General features: G+C 42.6%; 1 protein-coding gene across 1 annotated transcript in view; it reads left to right on the forward strand.

Moving 5' to 3' along the window:
- Positions 1 to 25527, forward strand: part of ADARB1 (adenosine deaminase RNA specific B1) — a 59815-nt gene that overhangs the window by 2685 nt on the left and 31603 nt on the right. The window contains exons 2-3 of the mRNA XM_059820132.1: positions 14901 to 14975; positions 21892 to 22823. Coding sequence (XP_059676115.1) covers positions 14948 to 14975; positions 21892 to 22823 — 960 coding nt within the window. The 5' untranslated portion in view covers positions 14901 to 14947. The remainder of the gene's footprint in view (positions 1 to 14900; positions 14976 to 21891; positions 22824 to 25527) is intronic.

The following is a 25527-nucleotide window of genomic DNA, read 5'->3' on the forward strand; positions in this document are numbered from 1 at the left end:
AGAACAAGGTGGTGAAGGTTTCAACAGCTGGAATAATTATGGTAAAATGGTTTCACAGGCTGCTTTTTTGCTTTTACAAAGTATGCTGTTTACTCAAAGGAGCAAAATGAATTTCCGTTCCCCTAAGGAGTGGGGTTTTTTCCCCCTTTTTCTCTCTGTGTATCAATGGTGCTTTTCCTTCAAGGCTGTGTGGAAGTAGATACCTCACCCTCCTTGTCCTTTCCCCATCATGCACTGCTTAATGTGGATTGAAATGTCAAACTTGGCCTGAAACCATTAATTAGTGGGGTGCAGAACTGCTAACTTCCGTCTTAAATTGGGTCAGATGGGAAAGCGCCCTGCCAATACGCAGCCAGTGCCCGTGCGGACACTGGAGCTGTGGGCTTCACGGGGGTTTCCTTAATATCTGCCTTAATCTTGCCGTAATGCGTAGACCCATCGGGATGTAGCATTGCGGGACCTGATGTCAGGCTATCATCACTTTTAAATGAGGCTGTTTCTGGTTTCCATGAAGGGAGAAATCACAGAATCACAGAATCACTAAGGTTGGAAAAGACCTGTAAGATCATCAAGTCCAACCTAAAAATGTTGCTGTGTTAATCCAGAGCATGCCTCTGGTCTGTGAGCCCAAGTGGGCAGTATGTAGTAAAGGAAGGAGAGATGCTGAAAGCATAAGAAAATGCCTGACTTTGTCTGCTGCATAGGAGGATCACACCTTATTGCCCCAGGAAAGAACCGTCTGGGGAGTTGGTCTTAGATGATGATGGGATTCATTTCCTCCTGGGCTTCTTGATGGTGGTGAATATGCGGTAGCGTGACCATGGCATTGGTGGCTTGTTCCACCATGGCAAGTTCTTCTTTTTAAGTTGTGTAAACTGTGCACGAATGGTCCTGTTGATATTTCTTCATCCTCAGTGAAGTAGTGTCCATTAACATAGATGCTGAAGTAGAACTTCAGCTGCTCTGAAGTAAGTGGGGAAGTCTGCAGCCCTTAGCACTTAGGCTTCCTGCAGAAATAATTCCAGTCAACAAGTTAACTCAATCTCAGAAGCTTTCTATCACAGACTGGAGGTGAAAAAGCCGGTACGTAGGAGCTGGAGAGCAAGTGCCTGCAGAGGGAGCGGGAGGTGGAGAGGTAGGGCTCCTTGTTAGCAGGTCAACCCAATCCCAGTGGTGAGCTTGAGCGTGTTGGTTTTGGTTAGTGAAGTACTGCTAATTTAAGATGCCAGTGGCAATGTTTTTCCACAAATGCCAGCCTGGCTAGTTGTAATAATACGATGGTCCATGTCATCTACCAGAGTTTATCCAGATTTGATCATGTGCTGTCTTCCAAAGAGCCAAGGCCTGATATGCGGAGAAATGAAGGTCTGAGAGCAGGTGGAGGTGACTTGTCAGAGAAGTCTCCTCACTCCAGTAACACACTGAGGAAACCTGTGGAGGTTGTACCTGCGAACATCCCCTCCTGGAGGGTGTTTTCTGTCCTGCGAGGTTCCATCTACAGGCAGGATTAAAGGATAGCTGCGACCCCAAGTCTGTGCTGCTGATCCACGGGACCCACAGGATGAACGTGTGTTTGGTTGGTTGCTCAGACTGGGGAAACAGGATAATATCATAGTATCCCGTAATGTTACGTTTTGCTTTTTTGTTTATAAAAAGGCTGGAAAATGTTGACATTGGGAAGTCTCTCGGTAAGACCTGTCATACAAACCCTCGTATGGAAAATGTGCAACTAAAACTAAAATCTCTTTGAGATTTGCATTTTTGTATATTCCTGCTGTTCACAAATATATTTTGTGCATTTCTAGGCAGTGTATGAAATACAGAACTCAGAACATGAGAAGCAATTATAAAGGATACTAAAGGCATCTTGCTCTCATGCACTAGGACGTACAAACATTTCCTTGCTATGTCTGTCCTTGTTTCTGAGATACGTATAAGGCTGAAGCCACACCAAAGAGTTGCCCTTCTTATTTAGTAACAAAATAAAAATAAATTTACCTTTCTGCACCCAGCAGTGAGGATGTCTTCAACACTGTCCTTTTAAGAAAACTGTCCTTCCTTGCCCCTTTCACTTACCGAAGGGTTAATTGTCACATGTGCCTCTTGCGGTGGGTAGGGACGAGCTGCATCGTTTGTTCATCTTTGTTGATCGGACTGTGCAGCACATCCCGCGGTTCGAGGAACGGGCCTCGGCGAGGTGAAGAGAGCGCAAGGCAACGCAGGGGTGACCCTCCTTTCGGGAATACGTCGCTGCCTTGTTAGGAGGGAGCGAGGGAGTGCAGCAGGCTGGTGAGCCGGGCTGGCGGTGGTGGACTGTAGGTGTGTGCATGGCATCTCTTCTAGCCATGGCTCTCGGCATGGGGACCCTCTTCAGCGCGGTCCGGCGGCGCTGTAAACGGAGGAGGAAAAAACGATCGGAGCGGAAAGGTAGTGTTTTAATTGCTATACAGTTGAAACCGAGTACTGGGGGGGGGGTGTAAATGTAGACGTTTTCAGGTGAGGTTTGACCCTTCATTGCTAAATGCAACTTCTGTGTTTTCTGTTTGCATTTATAGAGTAAAAGAAATATTTTGAACAGAATTCTTCAAAATCTCCCAGCATTTTATTTCACTTAGCTTTCAAAGTTTGGAAGGAGAGTACTTTTTAACAAATACAAAATGTTGCTAAAGCTGCAGCTTTCTGACTTCTACGCCCTTTTAATAATAGTTTTGTTTCATCTGTCATGTTATGATTTTGTGCATATATGCCATTCTCTCTTAACATAAAACACTGGGTAGCTGCTAAATTTTCCTTTCAAGGTATATCTAGTTTTTCCTCAATGATGAGGATAAACCAAAATAGCTGTTACGAGTCCTTCACAGCTTTTTTTTTTTTTCCTGTGCAGTGAATACACAGAATATTCAAACAAAAGGAACGCAAGTTATATCTCTTTTTGTACTCATGTAGTGTGTACTTGCTATAGCCAACATTTAGTTAAAAATCTTTCAAGTAGCCTCTTGGGGAAATAAAAGCAAATACTGTTGTGTTGGCTCGTACATTTTGAAGTACTTCTGGTGTTCTTCCTATCTTTGGAAAGACTTTATGGGAAATAGAGACTTCAAAACCAGGAGAGGGTTAAAAGTGTAAATATAATGTACATTTTCATTACTTCACTTAAATTAGCATACATTTAGTCGTCATTTTCCTGTTTGACATGGCTGGCATGTAATGCATTTAGGAAAGGGAAGCTTTTTGCCGTTCTGCTTGTAGTCTGAATATTGCAGGGTGTGCTGCTCTGCAGAATCACTTGGCTTCGGTGAGTGTATTTAGCCGACAGCTGGACTTTGTTTTGTCGCTCCATGTTAAAAGCAAAAATCCCCCCTACTACACCAGCATGGTACAGTTAAAACCTGAATTTATTTTATCAGTATACCTGAGAGAAAACAGTTCCTGCAGCCAAGGATTAGGCTTTCTCCACAGTCCTATTCCACACACAAAATGCTGTATATGCACTGACCCAAATCAGTTAACTAATATTTATGTCAATTTTATTCTTTATTGTTATTTCTGAAAGCTCTGTAAATCTCTGAGCAGCAATTAAGCTTTTTCCTTTAGTCTTACATTTTTTTTTTCCAAAATAAAAGTTTTTCCGGTGCTCTCAGAGAGCGTTACTCTGGTTGTGTAACTTATCCCAGAGCAGGTTTTAAGGAATAAAACTTGAGTTTACTCACACCTGCTGTCCAAGGTGAATGCACGGCTTCAGTGGAGTCCTTTTGGAAGCTGTCCTTGCTCAGATGCCACCGACAATTACCAAACCTCGATGCTGAAGCAGTGCAGAGACTTTGTGCCTGTAGGACCTGAGAGGTTTCTGGATGTCTGTTGCTAAATGGATTATTTACAGGCAGTGAATGAGTTTTTATTATTGCAGTTTTGCTGCATTATGGAAGCTGCTCGAATAAAAGTTTGGAAGGTCAAAGAAGTCAAAAACGCTGTTCCTTCTTCAAAGTGAAATGATAACTGAATTATTAATGATTTCAGAAGTAATCAAGCATGCCTTGGCAAGAGAGGAGGCTCTTTTCTGTCGTGAGCACCCTGAGTTCAGAGTCCTTTTTCTGCAAAAATCTACCCCCAATTTCCGAAAGCATATGTGGGCCCTATTTTAGGCTTTTAAAAACCTATTTTTTTATCACCTAATCCTGTACGTCTGGAAGCCAGGTGAAAAATAATTAAAAAAAAAAAAAACCCATGGACTAGAGTGGGAGCAAGTTTGGAAGATTAGTCTCCTAATTAATATCCCTATAAAAAGTGCTGAGAAGTTCATTCTTTCTGCCCCAGCTAAGTGGTCTCCTACACATTATATGTACTGTTTGAATGTTACTCTCTGGGAAAAGTGGATGTTATTTGGACTTCATTAATAAGTATATCTAATTCATTCTCTTCAAATTATTTTTGACTTTGAGAGGGTGGTTGTTAAAGTTAGTTGTAATGGAAATCAGTGATACGTTACTTCTAAAAAACTCACACAGACTACTACTACTTGCTGTAGTGATGTGCTTGGGATAGGGGAGTCGTAATGAAAAATACACAGCTTCCCAGCACAGCTTCCCACCCGTGGTGCTCTAAAGAGACTTCAAGTGTACTTTACTCCTTGCTTTAGGCGTCAAAGTCAAATCCTAGCCTTGGTAGGACAGTTTTAGAGTAGGGTCAGTCTAGATCAGTCGAGCAGTTGTTTGCCAAGCAAAGGGAGGAGTGTATGGATGCTTGTGGAGCCCATGAACCAAGAATCTGTATCTGTTAGGATACTAAAATACTATATATATGTTAGTAGTTCTTTTTCTAGCTCTTCCCTGCCTGGGAAGATGGTGTGCGCGCAGCTTTGTATGCAGCGGGAACGTGCGTCGTTGAGTTGAAATGGAGTGATGGGATCACATAGGTGGCACAATCCAACCCGATACACGCTCCTGAACCCTTTCCACTCTATGCAGGGCCAGCTTCGGTGCCTGCAGTGTGACGTCTAGGGAACCAAAGCATGGGAAGCACGGGGTGGAGATGCAGGCTTGGTAGGCAGTCAGCCAAGCTCGGCTGGGCTTACCAGCCTGGGGTCTGTGCTAGGTGACTTCTGCAAAAGAGCGGGTCAGCGAGGAGAGCAACACAGGGGTAATCTGCTGTCACAGTCCTAGGTGCTGGGGGAAAGTGCTGAGCACTGCTAATTTTTCTCAAGTGTATTTTTTTTTTGTAAGGAAAGGACTGGGAAAAAATGTGGTCATTCATTATACGCCAAGAATATATTTAGCCTAACTCTTAAACACAAAGGGTTAAACCTTAAAAGGATGCAAATGCTTCATTAGAAAATGTGGACAGACAGCTTAGTGCCGTTTGGCTGCATTATTTATTACTCTAGCATTGCATCTTTTACGTGCCTTACAGCTCTTCTGTCAACTGTCCTTCTTCCTGGCTGTTTGTCACACTTATTTAAGTAGTAAAAAAAAAATAGATCTGTGTGAATTCTGTTTCTTATAACCTTCAGTAATGCCACCAACAGTCTACATTAAAGTCCTGTTGATTACAGTCAACTGATTTCCTCTTCTTACACTGGAGTTGTGCTGATGCCATATAATGCAAATGTGGCAGTACAGTAAAATGTTTCCTTAGCAGCTCTAGTACTTTAGTAAGAACATTGGTTATTTGTTTTTTTTTTTTTCTGGGAGGAGAAAAAGTCTCTTTATACTGTGCTTCAAACATAGTCATCAAGGCTAAAACTCATGGGAAAATTAAGCTGGGTCTGAGCCTATCTAGCAAAGCACCAAGACTTGTGTTTAGAGTCAACAGCCATATAAAAGTTTATCTTAATAAATACTTAAGCTTTAAGCAACATCTGGGTAACAGCACAGACCAGGGTGGCTGCTGTGCCAGCTGCCCAGCTTGTGCTGCAGGCTTGGCTCATTTTCACAGAATCACAGGATCATTAAGGTTGGAAAAGACCTGTCAGATCTTCAAGTCCAACCATCACCCCAACACCACCATGCCCATTAAACCGTGTCCTACAATGCCATGTCCACACGTTCCTTGAACACCGCCAGTGATGGTGACTCCACCACCTCCCTGGGCAGCCTCTTCCAGTGCTTCACCACTCTCTCAGTAAAGAAATTTGCCCTCATATCCAGCCTGAACCTCCCTTCGTGCAACTTGAGGCCATTTCCTCTTGTTCTGGCGCTAGTCACTTGGGAGAAGAGACTAACACCCACCTCTCTGCAACCCCCTTTCAGGTAGTTGTAGAGAGCGATGAGGTCTCCCCTCAGCCCCCTCTTCTCCAGACTCAACAACCCCAGCTCCCTCAGCCGCTCCTCATACGACTTGTGTTCCAGACCCCTCACCAGCTTCGTCGCCCTTCTCTGGACACGCTCCAGCACCTCAATGTCCTTCTTGGAGTGAGGGGTCCAAAACTGAACACAGGATTCCAGGTGTGGCCTCACCAGCGCCGAGTACAGGGGCACGATCCCCTCCCTACTCCTGCTGGCCACACTATTTCTGATACAGGCCAGGATGCCGTTGGCCTTCTTGGTCACCTGGGCACACTGCTGGCTCATCTTCAGCTGGCTCTCAATCAACCCCCAGGTCCTTTTCTGTGGGGTAGCTTTCCAGCCACTCGTTCCGTAGCCTGTACCATTGCATGGGGTTGTTGTGGCCAAAGTGCAGGACCCGGCACTTGGCCTTGTTGAACCTCATACAATTGGCCTCAGCCCATCGATCCAGCCTGTCCAGATCCCTCTGCAGAGCCTTCCTACCCTTGAGCAGATCCACGCTCCCGCCCACCTTGGTGTCATCTGCAAACTTACTGAGGGAGCACTCAATCCCCTCATCTAGATCATCGATAAATATATTAAACAAGACCGGCCCCAAACCTGAGCCCTGGGGGACACCGCTTGTGAGCGACCGCCAACTGGATTTTGCTCCATTCACCACAACTCTCTGGGCTCAGCCGTCCAGCCAGTTTTTTACCCAGCAGAGAGTGCACCTAAGCCATGAGCCGCCAGCTTCTCTAGGAGAAAACTGTGGGAGACAGTGTTGAAGGCTTTACTAAAGTCCAGGTAGACAACATCCACAGCCTTCCCCTCATCCACCAGGCGGGTCACCTGGTCATAGAAGGAGATCAGGTTGGTCAAGCAGGACCTGCCTTTCATGAACCCGTGCTGGCTGGGCCTCATCCCTTGGTTGTCCTGCACGTGCCCTGTGAGTGCCCTCAAGATGAACCTTTCCATAATCTTCCCCGGCACTGAGGAATTCAGGCGGCAGCAAATGTGAGTTTTGAAAACCGGGTTTGTTAGGACAGCGGTGACGCTCCGTCTGGGCTGCAAGGGATGAACACCGCTGGGCACCACCCTTCTGAGGGCGATAAATCAAAAGGAGAGCTAACGTCTTCCTATTTTTCTTCTAATTCAGGCTTGGACCTTATACTTCAATCAGCTCTCACTCTTCCAAAATCTCTCTGGCCTGGCACAGTGCTAATTGCACTTGACATGGTCACAGATAAGAATTTCCCAGCCACCTGCTCAAGCTTTTAATCTTTATTCAGTTAGGTATATGTGGTGGTGGTGCAGACTTTTTAAAATTGATGTTGAAGCTGCCTGTGGTCTTTAAGAATACCTCAACTGCCTAAAGCCTTTAAAGCATTTTATTGTCTTGGGAGTATTTTATTTTACTGTTTCATATGCATTGAAATAAATAATTCTGAAAAGAATCTTTACTGAAGAGGAAAATCAATTTTTCAACAACCTTCCAGGTCCTTTCTCTAATAATTAACTAATTTATTTTCAAGGAAAATTTATCCTGAACTGATATTGACAAGTTTGGAAAACATAACATCTTTTGGAATACAGTACTTTTAGAAGCATCTCACCTTTTTTCAAACTTATTTGAAATGCTTGCTTTTTAAACAATAAATATACTTTGCTTTCAATTAATAGTTAAAAAAAAATTATTAGTTATCACTTTGTTTTTGTTGTCTTTGCTAATCAGTTCAAATGAAAACGTATTAAGTCTTCATGCTTGCTTCAGTTCTATATTTTAAAACCTCAAATGTGGTTAGTAAGGACGTTACAGTTTACATGATGTGCTGGGTACACATGTACAAAATACGGTACTGGCAGGGGTAGTTTGAAAACAAGCTAGCATCCCTTTCCCGAATTCAGCACGGTGTACAACAGGCCAGTAACACGATGGAGATGTTGGAGTTTGATTCTGATTCCAAAATGCCTCGTTGGTCCATGCTTGGTTGTCATGAAATGCGCATCATCACAATGAAATAAAATACCCGTGCTTTCATGATAATGCATCAACATTGGTTTTGGTAGCCCACAAAAAAATTTCACCTTTTTTAGACATAATTTTTATAGTTTTTCCGCACAGCTGGTTTTTAAATACACGTTGACTGTGGTATCTGAGCTGTGTACCTACACAGCATGAGTGTTGCTGCTTCTGTTACTGTAGAGAAATATTTCCTCTTAACTGCTATACATAACTGTGCGTAATACTGTCCGTAATATACTTAATAGATAATCTGGTTGATGGAAATATTAGTATGCCAAGAGTTATAGCCTTATCGATAGTACAGAGTTAATTAGGATTGGAATCAGGCTTTCTCTATGGTAATGGGAAAGCAAATTTAAGCAGCTTTTATCGAGCAAATGGAAGTAGCCCATTTAGCAAAACTTCTGCTCAAATTTCTAATCTCTTTAAGGGAAAAAAGCTTACGTGATTTGCATGATCCTCTCCCCTCCCTCTGTCCATCTGCTTTAGCGAGGACGGTGACCAGGTGCAAGAGAGATGCCCCAGCTGGCACTGCCGCAGTGGAAGCATGGCATGCTTGGTCATTAAAAATTGATGAGCCGGGTGTTTCCAGGTCTTACGGGGACCTGGATCAGACAAGGGTGTGATCCTGCCCATCTGACGGTAGCCTGCCTCGAGCTGTTGCGTTGCAGGGAGCCCGACTGGTGGCAGAGGTCCTCTTGAATGTGTTGTGCTCATGTCCAGAGTACGCAGTAGGACAACGTCTCTACTCCGCCCTGGTGAAGCCGCAGCTGGAGGACTGTGTCCAGTTCTGGGCTCCCCGGTTCAAGAAGGACAGGGAGCTGCTGGAGAGGGTACAGCAAAGGGCTACGAAGATGGTTAGGGGACTGGAACATCTTTCTTAGGAGGCAAGGCTGAGGGACTTGGGTCTTTTTAGTCTGGAGAAGAGAAGATTGAGGGGGGGATCTCATTAATGCTTATAAATACTGAAGGGGTGGGTGCCCCGAGGATGGGGCCAGTCTTTTTTCAGTGCTGCCCAGAGACAGGTTGAGAGGTAACGGGCACAAACTTGGTCATAGGAAGTTCCATCTAAACATGAGGAGGAACTTCTTTCCTTTGAGGGTGGCAGAGCACTGGAACAAGCTGCCCAGAGAGGTTGTGGAGTCTCCTTCTCTGGAGATATTCAAAACTCGCCTGGATGCATCCCTGTGCAATCTGCTCTGGGTGACCCTGCTCTGGTGGGGGGGTTGGACCAGATGCTCTCCAGAGGTCCCTTCCAACCCCTCTCTTGCTGTGTTTCTGTGATTTTCTGAAATGGTGTCTTCTTTCCAAAGTCTGTTTCTTCCCAGCTGGGACTGGGGAAATCTCAACAGCTCGGTGCAGCACTCCAACAAAAAGCAACAGGCGCCTGGGCGTCCTGTCCTCCTTTCCTCCCGCTGCGCCCTCGGGCGTACACATCCTATGTGAAAGTAGCTTTCTCTAAGCTGTAGGTGTTTCTTTTGACTTTCTCTGCAAAATAACTGTTTTCCCTTCCCCCACTCATCCCTTCTTCCTCAGTAAGCATTTCTGTTGTTTGTCGGTTATTGCCGGCACTTGTGTACTCGGCGTTGATGCAAGCATCGCTGCTCCAGCCCCCGGTGACAGTGGGTCTAGGGACAGGGGGTACTGCAAGAAAAGCAATAAAACACATACTTGCCAACGTTAAATAATGCACACATTTGCAATTTCTTGTTCAGCACAACATGCTAGCATAGCAGCACAATCACCTGCAGTGAAAAGGCTGGTAATTCTTTCAGAATTAAGCTGGAGGGGTGGCTCTGCTGCCCCGTTCAGCACAGTGGGGTGTATTTCAGTGTGTGGATGAAATCCAGAGGCTGCTGAAGTCAGAAAGAAAGGGAGCTCCGATCAGCTCCCGCTTGTATGTTTGAAAGGCTTTTCTGATTCCTAAACTCTATCTAAACAAAGAGTGATTGAGGTGACTTGTTTGTTTACTTTGCTTAGTAAAACACACTGGTTTATGGCAACTTTAGTTACTGGTTTGTTTGTTCTCCCATTATTGCACAGGGACAGATGCTGTCACGAGACGGGGACTCTGCTAGCCAGCCTGAAGTGAAGCAGCCAGGATTGTGGCTGCTGTAGCCTGCAGCTGGGATAAAACATGATGGGAAGCTCTGCATCCCCCTCAGCTCATCATGAGTATTTTAGCTCAGAGGAGGAATAGCCCCCCTGAAGTACGTCAGTGGTCCTCTGATGCTAAAGGGGTTTGCGCTGTGGCTGGAGCTGTCTCGTGCTGTGTCAAACGAGGCACGAGCATCTTAGGGAGTGAAGCCTATCAGTTTTGGTGGTGTGGGTGGAAACATAACTGGTACGTTAAACGGTGTCGCAAGCTCAGCAAAGCGACGTGGGCTCACAGACCTGCTCCTGGGTGGCAGTTTCTAGGACTGTTGGGCATTGCAGCAGGAGAGAGCTTTGGGGTAGGATTTGAGAGGATAATATTATAGCTTTCTGGGTACTTAGAGGGAGCTCATTCCCCGTGTGATAGTGCTCACGCGAAAGCCTGGGGGTACGGTCACGGCTGATGTCTTTGTGGCATGAAGTTCGAATTGGTCTCACAGCCGTATGGGAGAGGTGATGGAGCTGGGCTGGGTGTGAAGAACACAGGTTTCCTCTGAAGCGAAAGGGATGGAGGAAGGAGGGCAACCCGCTGCGTAGAGGATGAGTGCGTGTACGTGTACCCAGGCTGGCAGCGATGATCTAAGAAGCTCTTTGAATATGCACATGTTACCGGGCAAACGGGATTTGTTACGGACCAGCGGAGAGGTTGTAGTACACAAGGTGAATGATGACAGGGGCGCGGAAGAGAGATTGCCACTCTGAAACCCACGGTTTACCTAAAGCTTTGATGCATGTAAGATGGAGTTTACGTAGTTGTACATAGTCTTTAGATTAAAAAAAAAAAAAAAAAAAAGTTGTGGAAATTCTGTGATTTGTTTTAGGTGCTCTTGGGAGTCTCGGGAGAAGTAGTATGTGTGGGCCAAGTATTTTAGCTCTGTGCCCCTTGAAATTCTGCACTGCTGGTGACAAAATTAGTGGGGAGTTTTACTGCTTGCCTTACTTGTCGTATTTTTACGACCTGCTTGAGTTTATGCTGTCTGGCTAGTGGGGAATCTGAACAGCCTCACGGTGCTCAGAAGTGTGGTTTTGCATCTGTTGTCACTGCCTCTCCTCCCTGTTTGTGCAGAATCCTCTTAGTTACTTAAATCGTTGTCTTTTCCAGACAGGGTTGGTGTGTGAAAAGGAATTGTCTTGCCTGAGCAAAGACACTCATCCAGGTCACAAACTGGGATGATCATAAACGTTTCGCGGTGGTGGTAGGAAATTCAGGATACCTGCAGGCACGTGGGCTTTGGTTTGGAAACAGTGTGTGAAATGGTGACAAACACAGAGAGATATTTCTTTCTCATTCTGTTTTTAGAGGCATAGCATTAATTAGTGTAATGATTGCTAAAGGCACATTTTACATTTTCAGTGAGGGCTGCGTAGCTCCTGCTGTGAAAAGTAAGCTGTGAAAATTGCAAATAGTAGTGTGCTGAGGATTTGTTTAGTTGAGGATAAACAGATTTCATTGTTTTAAATTACTGAATAACAATATTTAGCATGGATGTTGAAGTTGCAGACTTACATGTGTCTATATATATTTTAACGTCATTCTTCAATTCTCAGTGTCTGATGTTTGGTTTTGGACTACAAGTTTCTTGATGTTTCTGACATACACCCTTCACATTTACATTTTAATCACCAATGTGCCAGTGGTTGCACTTTTACAAAAGCTTGGTTTTGAAGTGGCAGTTTGACTGGGCAAGTCATGCAGTTGTCCTGTCCCTAAGTCATCCTCTGGCAGATCAGAGATGAAGTTTGAGTGTGTTGGTCAGTAGATCGATGGTTCAGCCAGATGTTTGGCCTGCAGAGGTGATTAGTTCTGCTTCTGTGGCTACCGTGCTGGAGGAGGACTGCACGTGCATCATCCCCGTTGGGTTATACTACTGTCGAGCAATTAGCTGAATTATTTGTTTCCATATCCCTATAGATCTTTCATTCTTGGATGGAAGTTTTTGTGGGAATTTTTTTTTTTCTTCTTACGTTAGCAAAGATAAAACCAAATTGACTTAAAAAAGAACAAAACAGAACAATGCAGTTCATTATGTTTGGCATTTAGACCGGGACTCTGGATTTGCACCATGCTTTTGCATGCTTTCAATGAAGTGTCTACTAAAATAATAAATAGGGGTGGAATGGCTAGTTTCTTTTTGCAAAACGTGGTAATTACATATTACGCGCTCAGATTACTATAGTGTGCAATCTGTGCATTCAGAACAACATCAGTGCAAAGTTCTGCCTTTTGTTTACTAGCTAAAGTCAACTACAGTTTTAATGTAGAGCAGAATTAAAGCTAGATTTTCCCACAAGAGGTGGGAAGAGGTGGAATAAATTCATTGTTACGGAGCAGGCATTTGGCTGTGTTAAAATGAGCGTTGATTTTACTGTGTCAACCTTGTCAAGTGACCATGTTGGTTTATATGGTTCCTCTTCTTGATAATTTTTGACTCTCTTGTCCAATTTCCACCAGTGCTGACACTTCAAGAAGTCTCAAAGCATTAAATTTTCTAAATATTTGTTGTTGGCAGCTAGACAAGAGACACCGATGTGTGTCCTCACTGAGGGAAGGGCAAAACGCAATATAATAAAGCAAATACTTTAGTTCTGTGAATTGTGCCAGCCCATACAGCAACGTGAAACCAAGCATCGTCTTTTATGCCACCTACCTTCCAGTGTTCCCGCGCTTTTGAAGGCACAAATGACCTCTGCTTCCCACCCCGTTCTCCCCATCCCTTCCAGCTGCAGCCTCAGCCCTTGGTTTCACAAGGCATTACCGTTCCTGGCAGTATCCTCTTTAAGACATCACCGTGACTCTCTTCTTCCCAGCCACAGTGCCCAGGTATTTTTACTGGTACCAGTAGCGATGTACCGGTGGTGAGAATCAGTTCCCTCTTCTGATCTGGCATATGTGACCACAGCCTCGGGCTGAATCGGGTATCGCTTGTTCTGCCAAGTCCTCAGTATCCTGAACACTTATCTGAAAGTGTCCATGCAGTTGTTAACTTCTGAGATCTGTACAGTGTAAGTAAAATGTCCACGGATAATTAGAATTGACACTGTCTATGGTAAAAGTAAGCTAAGTAAGAGACTGAAATTCTGCTGGGAGGTAATTGTGTTATTGGAGATAACAAAAGAATGTTGAATTTTTGTGATTTCTGTGGACTATTTGTAATAGTTTTGGAGTAGGATCAAAGACGCACTTAAAGGTAGGACTTCAATCTTAATTTAATCTGATTGTCAGCAAAAGAAATCAAAGTTTACAGAAGTTACACAAGACTAGATTATCACAGAATGATTTTGCATTTGTACTGGACTTTACTCTCTTCAGGTACTTTCCAAACATTTAATTGTGGTAAAAAATCAGCAGAAAATGAATGCATTATATACTAAAAAAAAAAACGAACTGCAATGCAGAACATAGAAAGTGCAATGCTTAGTTGTTAATGCTTCAAAAAAGCTACGGGGCAGAAGCACAACAGATTGGCAAGTACAAGACAAATTTCCATGGTCCCGTGTGAGAGCGCAAAGCCCGTTAATACTCCGCTACTTTTTCCTCACTGTAATAATGGATCTTTTGTTAAAGGTGTAAGTCTCTGCGTGGTTTTGGGGTTCAGTGCTCCCTGTGGGAGCACTCATGGCATTATGAGATTGGAGCAATTACCCAGAAAGCAACAGATACTATACACTTGATTAGTTTTCAGGAAAAAACAAACTGGAATAATGAAAAAACCCAAACCAAGCCACAAACCCATCACCCTTAAATTAGTGCTTTCGGTTTGGGTAAAATTGGTGCCTTCTTTCAAACCAAATGCTCAGTAGATTACAGATTTTGCATGTCAGATGCTTATATTCACCTTTAGATCTGTGTCTCTTGAAATGGAAGTCCCTGTGGTTAATAAAATCTGTTTCCCCAGATAACCAATATGTAATATCATCTGAACATTTCAGTTAATAAGAAAGTCCACGTGTAGGAGAGAGGGTTACATTACCCCCTCTGTCCTTCGCCTGATATGGGGCTACGTCTTTCAATCATTGATCATCTCAGTTTTAGGAGGGATCTTGGGTCAGGTTTTAACCAAATCAGTTTGGTGCTGGGTAAAAACCCACATTTTCAGTGTTTTGACTGCTTGAATTGTCTGGGGTAACCTGCAGAGTGGATTTGACATTAATTTGGAGTTTTGGAAAAAAAAAAAAAAAGATGAGATGAAGTCGTTTACGTGCTCTTTCAGATAAAAAATATCGTAGTGCATCATACAAAACCCCAAATTCTTGCAAACCTTATCCAATTTGCATTTCTGCAGAGTGTACCTCAGCTACAGAAATAGGCACTTTAGGAAAATACTATGTGAAAATTGAGCAGAAACCATGGAGAGCCCAAAGCAAACCAGTGCCCCGGCTGCTGCTTTCAAAGGAGTTTTAATGCTTTACCTTGTATGTTGGTACCTTAAAGATTAAATATACCACTCTCTGTTTTCCAGACAGAAGCAGTCTCCGCCAGCCAAGAAACCAGCAAAAATATTTCACAATGGATGTAGACGATGAAGAAAACATGAGTAAGATGTGCTTATTTACACAGTAATAATCGTTTCTGAAGGTGACTTTTTCTCACAAGCACAGGGACGACTTCGAAGAAACTTCGGAAGCACAAATTAAAATTATTTCTTTGTATGTTTTAAAATATGGTATAGAAGAGTGACTCGGAGCTTTTGCATTAAACGTGTTTTAAATACACATGGTTATATGATAGTCAAGTTATACCTTTTGTCTCTCATTTTTCTTCCAACAACTGACTAATCAAACAGAATATTTTCCTGTTTTGAACCAGCAATGAAGAAGAGAGGGAGAATACCGGTAGTGCCGATGCCAAGGGTTAGGGACCAGTCAGGAGGGAGGGGTGAGACGAAGGACATGGAATTGAAGTGTATAAAATAAATGAGGGAAAGCAGAAATAGAGGAAGAAAAGGCAAAAGGAGGAGCTAGAAGAGCTCCCCGCAGGTCTTGCAGGGCTGATTATTCTCATCAGATGCTGATTGTTCCAACCCTGAGCTACTGCATTATTAAAGTACGTTTAAGCACAAAAATAGTCAAATATAGTGATCATCTTGATGCATACACTGGCAAAGTAAGTGCTGCGAGGTTGCTAACTCTGCAGTATAATTAAAACCTGATAACCTGTGGAGAAAAGTGTTCTCATTAAAACGTTATAAAAATATTTTTACTATTATTGGCCTTTCAACGATCTTCTTTTTGTGAAGGAGAGAAACGTTCTGTTGCTGCTATGCTGATGTGCTGTGCCTGACAGTAAATAGTTGTATATGATATAATAATGAATGTGCTTATTTTTCCCCTAAGTGACAATGGTTAAACGGCGCATCTCTGGCAAAGCTGACAAAGCCCAGCGGTGTGGGAGGCTTTGGAGGAGAAGAGTCGTAGTTCAGTCTGAAAGAGTTACGAAACATTTTTATTGGGAGATAAAGAAGTTAGATCATTGTGTTTAAAAAAAAACCAACAAAACAAACAAAAACCAAACAACACCCCCCCAGAAAAGCCTCCCTAAAAACATTATCTGGACTAGAATGCACCTTTTTTCTTTGACTGAAACAGTGAACTCAACTGCAATATGCTTGCTAACACTTTCTTTTCCTTGGTATAAAAGAAGTTCCTTCAAGTGGATGCTTTAGCTATTTCTCAAAGTGGTCTTCCTAAGGAGGACTTCCAAAAAGTAAGAGCTGTAATTGGATGTTTCATGTAAGATAATTTTTTGCATAAAACATCCCCTTATCTCAATAAGGAGTATATCTGAGCATGAATAAAAGGTGCCTTCCTGAGCTGGAGAAAATGTCGTCTCTTTACAGGGGCATTCTGTAAGTGTCCTTAAGCAAAATACTCAATTTTTGTCCGCTTCTGGTTTTTTTTTTTTTTGTGTGTGTGTTAGTGCATCAATATGGGAAACCATTCACTGAACTTTTTGTCCGGTCAGGAGGAGTTGTTAGAGGTTTGGGGCATGCATTTGTATAACCGCTGTTGTCTCCCAGAAGTATGTTTTGAGATGTCGTCTGGACCATGTTTTTGAAAGGAAGCTACAATGTCTACGTGGATGGGCTGAGTTAATAGAAGGTGGAAGAAGACCTTCCTGCGCCTGTATGCCCACACAAACATCATGAATTTGAAGTGTCAAGTCATCAGATTTGGGGGGAGGAATCTAAGTTCAAATTCTTAAGTTCTTCAGCTTGATTCGTGCAAAGATTTATTAATTTTTTTTTTATCTTTCTGTATTTTTATATCTCTTAAGATTGTGAATTGCGATATCAGAAGTTGCCTATTAATTTTTTATTATTTTACATAACTCCTTTTCGGGGAAGTATCTTACAGGAAAGGAAGGTGGGCATATGCAATATTTGTAGCTTGCAGTTGCATAACTAGAATTGCGTTGCAGAAGCCAGAATTAAAATTGTATTGGTTCAGCTGAAATATAAGACAGTGATGAGGTTACATTAATATCCCTGAGAAAATGCAGCATTTTCAGACTTCAGGTTTTATGTTGAACACAGAGCATTTGGGGAAAGATTTTTCTTTTTTAAAAATGTTTTTATTTGATTTTCTGTTGCTTTGCATGGAAGATATGTCTGCAGGACTCTGAACACCCCAGGAATCTGTGCCAGAAGCCCATCTGTATATTATCTCAGCGTCAAATCAGAGCGCCCTGCAGAAGCATCGATACAACAGAAATCAATAATTTGCTAGGTGTAAATTCACCGTGTTGCCTATCCTTATCAAGTACCTTATGGGCAAGGGAGAAGTGGAGCATTTTGCAGAACACGTGGGACACTAGCATGCGGCTGTCCTGACCTTTCTTTTTGATCATTTTCCCCCTTTTTCAAAGAAGATGCTCAGAAGAGATCACATGGGTTTTTTTCTGCCTGTTTTTTATGAAAAAATGACTTATTTATTGGCCTGGGGAAATTCTGAGAGCAGTGATATAAGGGGTAGCTAGAAACATCTTTCGGTTCAGCTAAGAGTCATCTAAATTTAATTAAGTGTGCTCCAGATCAGACAGAGCAGGGAGAGTGTTGTCTGTCAGCAAGCAGGTAATGGAAGTTCCCCAATGGATAAAGCATCTTAATTACAGACGCTTTTTAATTACAGGGAATAAAACCAAAAATAAACCAACACAGTCAGATGGAAGATTTATTACTTTACTGGCATGAAAATTTCCTATGCCTTTTTCCTTCTTTGAGCGCTCTCGGGTTTGTAATCCTCTCAAACAAGATTTCAGGACTTCTCTTCCACTGAAGTTGTTGGCATGTCAACTATGATTTTTACCAAGGCAGCTTCTACAGACGTCAGTGAAATCTCTAGTCAAAGCTGCCAACTATTTTTAGTGACTAGAAAATAAGCTAGTCTTATGGAAAATGTCTTATTCTTAAATTATGGGTAGCGTTAATGTTTAGGAAAACAGGATCCCATGATCATGTATTAATGCTACTTTAAAGTGTTGAATACACAGCAGCCGTGATGGACCTCAAAGGGGTCTCTAAAGCATTTGTTTCTTGAAAACTTATTTAAAGACTGGAAAATGCGTAGACTTGAAAGTATATTTAAAATCTAGGATTAAGCTGTTTTTAAACCTCTTGATTTTGGGGTACGTTAGGAGATCCACCAAGACTGTGTAACCTTTCTGTCACAAGACATTCTACGTTAACATAGAAGTTTAATAAAAAAGAAAAAAGGATAATGAAGAACATCCATTACTGAATGCAGAGATTTTTTTTTTTATAATTCAGAAGGTCATTTTTTCCTTCTGCCAGCTCTCTCCTATGCTTTATACTTTCTAATAGTGTTTTAACATTCACAGTTGTCATTTTCCTGCCTTATTTTAGCTGTGATGCTGGCAGCACGAGTCTTACTACTGGTTTCCAAATCAAACCGATAGATTTGAAATCATCTAAGCTGATTTTTAAAACATGTATGGAGTGGTGGTCCATGTCTGCCATGACCTCTGCTTTAGAGCAACAAAATTTTGCTCCTTTTGAGTACTGATGCTCCCAGCTTGAGCTATGATGGGATCCTGAATCAGCCAGAGCTTTCACGAGGTGAAGATGCCCTCCCTCATTCTCTTTGGAATGAGTGAGAGACTCCTCTCTCTAAAACAACGTATTACCAAAATGAAAAAGACTGCAGAATAGAGTAAGAAAAGCAAGTATATGGTGCATCCAGCTGTGGGTCCGCTGCTGTGAGAAGAAGAGGATGACCTCAGGACAAGGGACAGTTAGAGCCCTGCAGTGTAGAGGAGGGATGACAATGTTGAAATACTAGAGATACCTGTAAAATCATGAGCAGCACAGGTGTTTAATATTGGAATCATCAAATTGAAAAAAATAGCGGATAAAACCCAATACATGCCCTAAGTGAGACTAGCAGATGGGGGTTCAGAGCAAGCAGTGGAAGATGTTTTCATGCAATGTGTAATGAAACTGTGAAACGCATTGCCCAAGACATTGTGGATACCAAGGGCTTATACAGTCTTGAAAAACACAGGGGGAAGCAAACCCCGTCGGCGGCTCCCTGCCAGGCTCTCTGGGACAGCCCAGCGCTGCGGCTCCCTGCAGGCTGAGAGGCTGCCTTGGGGAAGGACCTCTGTGTCCTTGCTCAGGTTTTGTACCCTCTCTTGGGGTCTGCTGGTGGCCCTGTTGCGGGCGGGGAGCTGGGTGAGGTGAGGATGAGCTAGTAAGGCTGTTCTTTACTTCCCTAACAAGGTGAGATGCCTGGAAAAGGGAGAACTGTTTCTGAACAGCGGGGAGAGGCTGGGCTGGAGGAGTTACTCCATGTCTGAATATGGACAGATTAAATGAGATTACTTCTCTGACTTTAACAGGTGGTGATAGCTAATCTTACTTTTTGGCTACTCTGTCAGATCTTTTCCAGCCCTAAGGTAATTAAAGGACCTCACCACTGCTGGGCAGGACAGGCTAAAGAAAAGGACCAAAAGCACATCTTCACCCTCAGCCTGAGAAGCAGTTGCTCTTTCTTGCAGTCCAGTGGCTCTGTGGGTTGAAACAAACCCAGATCCTTCTGGTTCGCATGGAAAGTCTTTTTCTTTCCATCACATGCAAGGCTTGGATTTGGATCACCTCCACGACATAGAAACTTGCCTACTTTCATGGTCTTTGGGTTTGACTCAGGCTGCTAGTTCCCTGCGTGCTTTTTCTTCTAGTTTCTTCCACCCTGCCAGTTCTCCAAAGCTAACAAGCCTAGTAGCTCTCAGGCAAGGAGTAGTTTTCTCCCCTTCTTTCTTACTGAGACAAGGTAAGCGTGCAAGTTTCTTTCCTGCTTCCTACAAGTCCCCCCTCTCTGTCAAAGCATCGTTTCCCCTACCTGTGTCATGAGATGGATTAAGGAGTTCCTCCAGCTGCCGTGCTTACATGCAAAAGTTCTCTTTTTTTTTTTTTTACGTTCAGCTGGAGTCTCTTCAACTCGTGTTTTCCTTCTGTGGTGTCCACAGGCACTGGTAGTAGTCTTCATATAAAAAGAAAGATAAAACCAGAGGCCATTAATTAGTGTTAACTAAATGATTTCTATTTAGCCTAAAAGTCATATTGGTTGACAGCAAATTCCTGGTGCCACTAGTATGAGCAATGTTCCAGAAATGGTGTTTTAGATGAGGTGTTATTTTTGGAGATTACAGCTTCAGGTAAGAAACTCACTGTAAGGAAAGATTTAAAAATTCACTCTCTTGTCCTTAGATTCCTTCACCATATATATGTGTAAAGAATATATATGCATGAACACTGTGTATTGACAGTTGTGGCTCTATAGCACACATTCTGCAGGCAATATAATTTGTGGCTGAGCATTACAAGAGAATACTTTATTAAATTTAGCAGATTTCTAGCAATGAAATGCTTCCGAATATTTAGCGTTTCGTTCGTGACCAAATTTCATTGACTGGAATATAATGTTCAGTACTGTACAATTCTTTGTTGTGCTGCTGTGATTTAACAAAATGTGTTCCTACTTTGGCTTTTCCTTTTGATCTTTTTTAATTTCTTCTTTTTTTCTCTTCGAGCACCGAAAGGAGTAACCTATCGAGCTTTTGCTGGAGGATGTTATAAATGAAAATTTAGTAACTATTCCATCAGCTTTGTAACCTGGGCGAAGTGATGTGTGCATGGTAGGGGATTCTTAGGGAAGACTTAAAGTGTGGCTGAAATTTGTCACTGTGAAAGAGAGCTTCCAGCTTGGTTTGCTCTCATTTCAATTAACATTTATCACCTAGTATCGGTGTGGATGTAATATAGGTATTTTGATGTTTTGGAACAGAAGAGTTAGTTAGAAATACTTGACCTACTAAATTTGCCTTTTCATTCACAAATGCCAGTATAAAGCACAAATAATTAATTTCCTTAGTTTCTTTATCAGGGTAAAAATGAGGTCTTTGCAGTTATAGCAAATACCATTCTTTAAATATACCTCTGACATATCATTACCCCAACTTTCTACTTCAGAAAATAAATCATTAAATTAGTATTACAATGCCTTTTTTCCCCCATTAAAATATCATCATTGTGATTGTGCAGCTCTTGTCACACTTCTTGTATTCTGCATAGTCTTAAGAGAGGATCTTTCTCTATCATGATTTTTGAGTTTGTTACTCTGTGAGAGCAGTTTTCTTACTTTGCGAGGAATTACAAAATAGCTTGTAAATGACAAATAGAAGGTTTCTGAACAGAAGGCTGTATGGAAATATATAAAGTAGTCTTGTGGTCATGCAGGCACAGTGGGCAGCTGTAGTTCCTGAGCAAATTGGGGTGCAGTGAAATGTATGTCTAGGAAAGGCATAAAAAAGAAGGCAGTTCAGAGAATATGGAATAGCTAAAGAGAAACAAAAGCATTCAAACACTCTTCAGTCACGGTGCCTACCAAAGAGCTGCCTAATTTTTCATGACTCAGATTTTATTTATGTAATTTCTCAATTTGAGCAGCTAAAATCACTGAGAAAAAAAGATGTAACATGGCTAAAATAGGAATAAAGTAGAATTAAATATTCATCTCCTAGTACTGGTCTTAAGCATCAATTTTTATTTTACTAATCGTAGTTCTTTGTTTTATAGGCTTATGCTACTATAACTTACATTTCTGGTTTTAAGCATTTTTCTGGGCAAACGTAACTTACGAGTAAAAGTTTTGTTCCAGCGTGATTTAAATGAAAAAAAAAAAAAGCTGCAGTGGTTTTTTGCTGTATGATTGTATCAAATGTGTAGTTTGAAAATAATTCTTCAGTGTGTTATTTCTTGAATTATCGAGAGGTTGTATTGCATTATTATTATCTCTGATTGCATTGTAAAACATTTAACCTGTGAGCACACATCACTTAACCAGTTACAAAGAGAGATAAAGGAATCTATAAATTTTGCATTTACAAGATCCTGCAACGAAGGCATTGTAAGTTACTCTTTCTGGGCACCGCAGGTTCGAGCAGCACTGATGTTAAAGAAAACCGCAACGTGGACAACGTTCCCCCCAAGGACGGCGGTGGGCAGGGCGCTGGGGAGGGGACGCAGCTCTCCAACGGCGGTGGCAGCAGCAGCAGAAAGCGTCCTTTGGAGGAGGGCAACAATGGCCACTCCAAATTTCGCCTGAAGAAGAGGAAGAAAACGCCTGGCCCTGTTCTGCCAAAGAATGCCCTGATGCAACTTAATGAGATTAAGCCCGGTTTACAGTACAAACTCCTCTCCCAGACGGGGCCGGTCCATGCCCCCATGTTCGTGATGGCAGTCGAAGTCAATGGGCAGGTATTCGAGGGATCTGGCCCGACGAAAAAGAAAGCCAAGCTTCACGCTGCCGAGAAGGCTCTGCGGTCTTTCGTTCAGTTTCCAAACGCCTCGGAAGCCCACCTTGCAATGGGGAGGACTCTGTCGGTCAACACGGACTTCACCTCCGACCAAGCGGACTTCCCTGACACCCTTTTCAATGGGTTCGAAACGCCGGTCCCTTCCGATGCTTCCTTTTACCTAGGGTCCAACGGGGATGGGTCCTTTAGCTCTAGTGGGGACTACGGTTTGCCGTCGTCTGCCGTAGCCAGCAGCCTTTCCCAGTCGCCTCTCCCCGCGCCATCGCCCTACCCCTCTGCCAGCGGGAAGAACCCCGTCATGATCCTCAACGAGCTGCGGCCGGGGCTGAAGTACGAGTTTCTCTCAGAGAGCGGGGAGAGCCATGCCAAAAACTTTGTCATGGCTGTGGCGGTGGATGGTCAGACTTTTGAAGGCTCGGGAAGGAACAAAAAGCTGGCCAAAGCTCGGGCCGCTCAGTCGGCCCTGGCATCCTTGTTTAACATGCAGCTGGACCAGACCCCGTCTCGACAGCCCATTCCCAGTGAGGGGCTCCAGTTACACTTGCCACAGGTGAGAAGCCCTTTGGGTTTTGTTGATGTCTTTGGGTAATGACCAAGAGTAGCCAAGTCATGCGTATTGAGTCAGCTTGAACGGCATTTCTGCTCTTTATTCTGCTTCTGTAGATGTGTGTGTGCATATATATATATATGTATATATGTATTAGGTGATTTATCTACTTATAGCTTCTGACAATTGCATGAACTCTTTATATTCTGTTGGGCAGAGAGGAGGCTTTGTTGCTGATGCTTTCAGCCTTGATCATGTCACGTAAGAGAGCACCAAGCCCAGTGCAGTGCCAGCTTGGATTATGGTTTGTGCTGATGAAAGGTTGAATCACATCTTGTTCGTCTTAGGCAGCAGGACTTCGATGGAGTTCAAGTCAGAATTACTGCTTTAAGTAAAATTATTACTTGATACAACAGTTTTTAGCAGAGAAAAAAATAATTCTCTTCTGCAAACTGAAATTGTTGGCATTAACGGTGCTGAATAATGGAAGTCAAGGACAGATTAAGTGAGGCTGATGCAGTCGCCACATATTTCCAGGGTCTAAATGAACGACACGCTCGCAGTGCATGTATCCAAGACGTGTCGTTAAATAGCTGTCATCTAAAGGCTTGTGCTCTAATCAAATTAGTTAATAAGCATATGTAAGTTACTTAGGCAAGTAAATCTGGATGAGAAATAGTTTAAATCAAATAATTAACGAGCTAGGGAAAGTCGCAAACATACCAGATGTAGACCAGCAATTTAAAGTAGCTAGAATGGAGTAATTTTTTAATTTTTTTAATGAAGAAAAAGTTCTCCCTTATTTGCTTGTTTGTCTTTCTCCCCAGTCAAACTACAGTAATGATTGTTTGACTACCCTCTTTCTACTGCGCCTCTTGGGTCTTTTTAATGATATTCTATGCCTGTCTAAATTCAGATACTTGCCTGTGACTTTTTCGCAACTTTCTATCTGTTTATCATGAGAATTTTGAGGCTTTGACTTTTTCTATCTCAAAAACATTGTTTTAGATTTCATTTAAAATTGTAAGATACTGGTCTGATTTGATAATGTGGGGTTGAAGAGTATAAGTAGATGTTGTGACTATTTTAAGTATGTTGTTTTCTCAAAATGCATGGACAATATACATCATTTAGAAATTCCTATATGCTTTCTTTTTTAATGGTGCACAATTATTGCATTATTGATGAATGCTTCCTTCATTTTCAAATCTAGGATCATGCTATTGCAGGTAGTTATGATTTCTTCAGGAGATTCAGTAATTTCAGACTGCATCCTCTGCTGTGCTTTTAAAAGTAGATTTGGTCCCAGACACCAAAAAAAATTCACTGCCAGTAATTTCTGTGTTATTACTTCTTGGATCAGTAAAATGGTGAAAACTGGATCTGGAATCGGGAAGTGGGAAAGAGCACGAGGTGAGACTTGAAAGAGGTGTCATTCTAAGAGGGTAAAGTTGTTTCTCCGCCCAGCAGCCCAGCGGATAACAGCTTACACAGCCTCTTTTCTTTGAGGGACTTCGGTGGACCGCTGGGCAGTGCTGGGTTTTTCTGAGCTCCTTGCCTTTGTTAGGCTTTGACCGAGCCCCAGGTACCTGTCCCAGAGCTTATGGGATGATCAGGGCATTCAAGCCTAGGGTACGGTGTTAAATAACAAAAAAAGCAACTCGTGCAAATTCTATTTTTCATTTTTGCCAGTGCTCCTACACTGACCTTGATACCCATACTGCGTACAACAAAGCACACCCCAGGGCTAGCTTGCGTTTCACCTGTCTTACAGGTGTGCACCGAAAAAGGCTGCTCTGGTGTGGAGGAGAAACCGGTGGGCTTTAGGAGTAACGCCGAATATGCTGGGTGGGAAGGGGGAGGTTGCTGGTACTGCCTCCTGTAGACCCGATTCGAAGTCAGTTATTTATTCAGAGGCTTTTGATCCGCTTGTGATCAGGATGTCATCGTCGTTTCTGCACTTTGCTGTGTTGTATTACCCTGCTTTTAATGATAATCAGCTGTCAAGTTATTGGAATTATATCAAGGTCTGTTACATATTAGTGATTTTGGTCTGGTATCTATTAATGATTAATAAGGGATTTAAGCGTTTGTGATGTTTTCAGGTCCTGCTTTATTTATCTTCCTTTTTTTTTTAACTCTGTGAGTTGTTTTATTTTTTTACAGAGTGTTTACTCTGGATGTGTAAAGGTGTTAAATTTGGAGATAATCCTAAAGTGAGTGAAGTTGCAAACATTGGAGAGCACAGGAATTATGTCAATGAGGATAGGATTTGTTATAACCCATAGATCAAATAAAATGCTGCTTGGGTTGGAAAAAAAATGGAAGCTGGAAACATGTAAGGGGAGGAAAAATCCAAATACCAAATGCTCAGTGGAAATAATAAAAGTACAGAGTGGTTGTGCCAATGAAGATGTTGGAATTGACTGCCTAGGTGGGAGGTTCAAAACCTGTCTGTAGCTGGTGTGTTAATTTGTGGTGCCTCGTGAGAAAAAGTGATAGAGAGGAAAGACTCGAGAGGAGAGAAGAGATGCTCCCTGCTCCGGACGTGGTCGTGAGTATCAGCTGAAATGCATATCTGTAATCCCACACCTCCCGATAGCTGCAGGTGCTCCGGGGGGAAATTAAATGTGGAAATACATGTGCAAGCTATCAAATGGTACAGAAGGGCAGTTGACATCAGACATCAGCTTATAAAATGGGCATA

This window comes from Gavia stellata, chromosome 8 (assembly GCF_030936135.1).
Source record: "Gavia stellata isolate bGavSte3 chromosome 8, bGavSte3.hap2, whole genome shotgun sequence".
NCBI classification, from domain to species: Eukaryota; Metazoa; Chordata; class Aves; order Gaviiformes; family Gaviidae; genus Gavia; species Gavia stellata.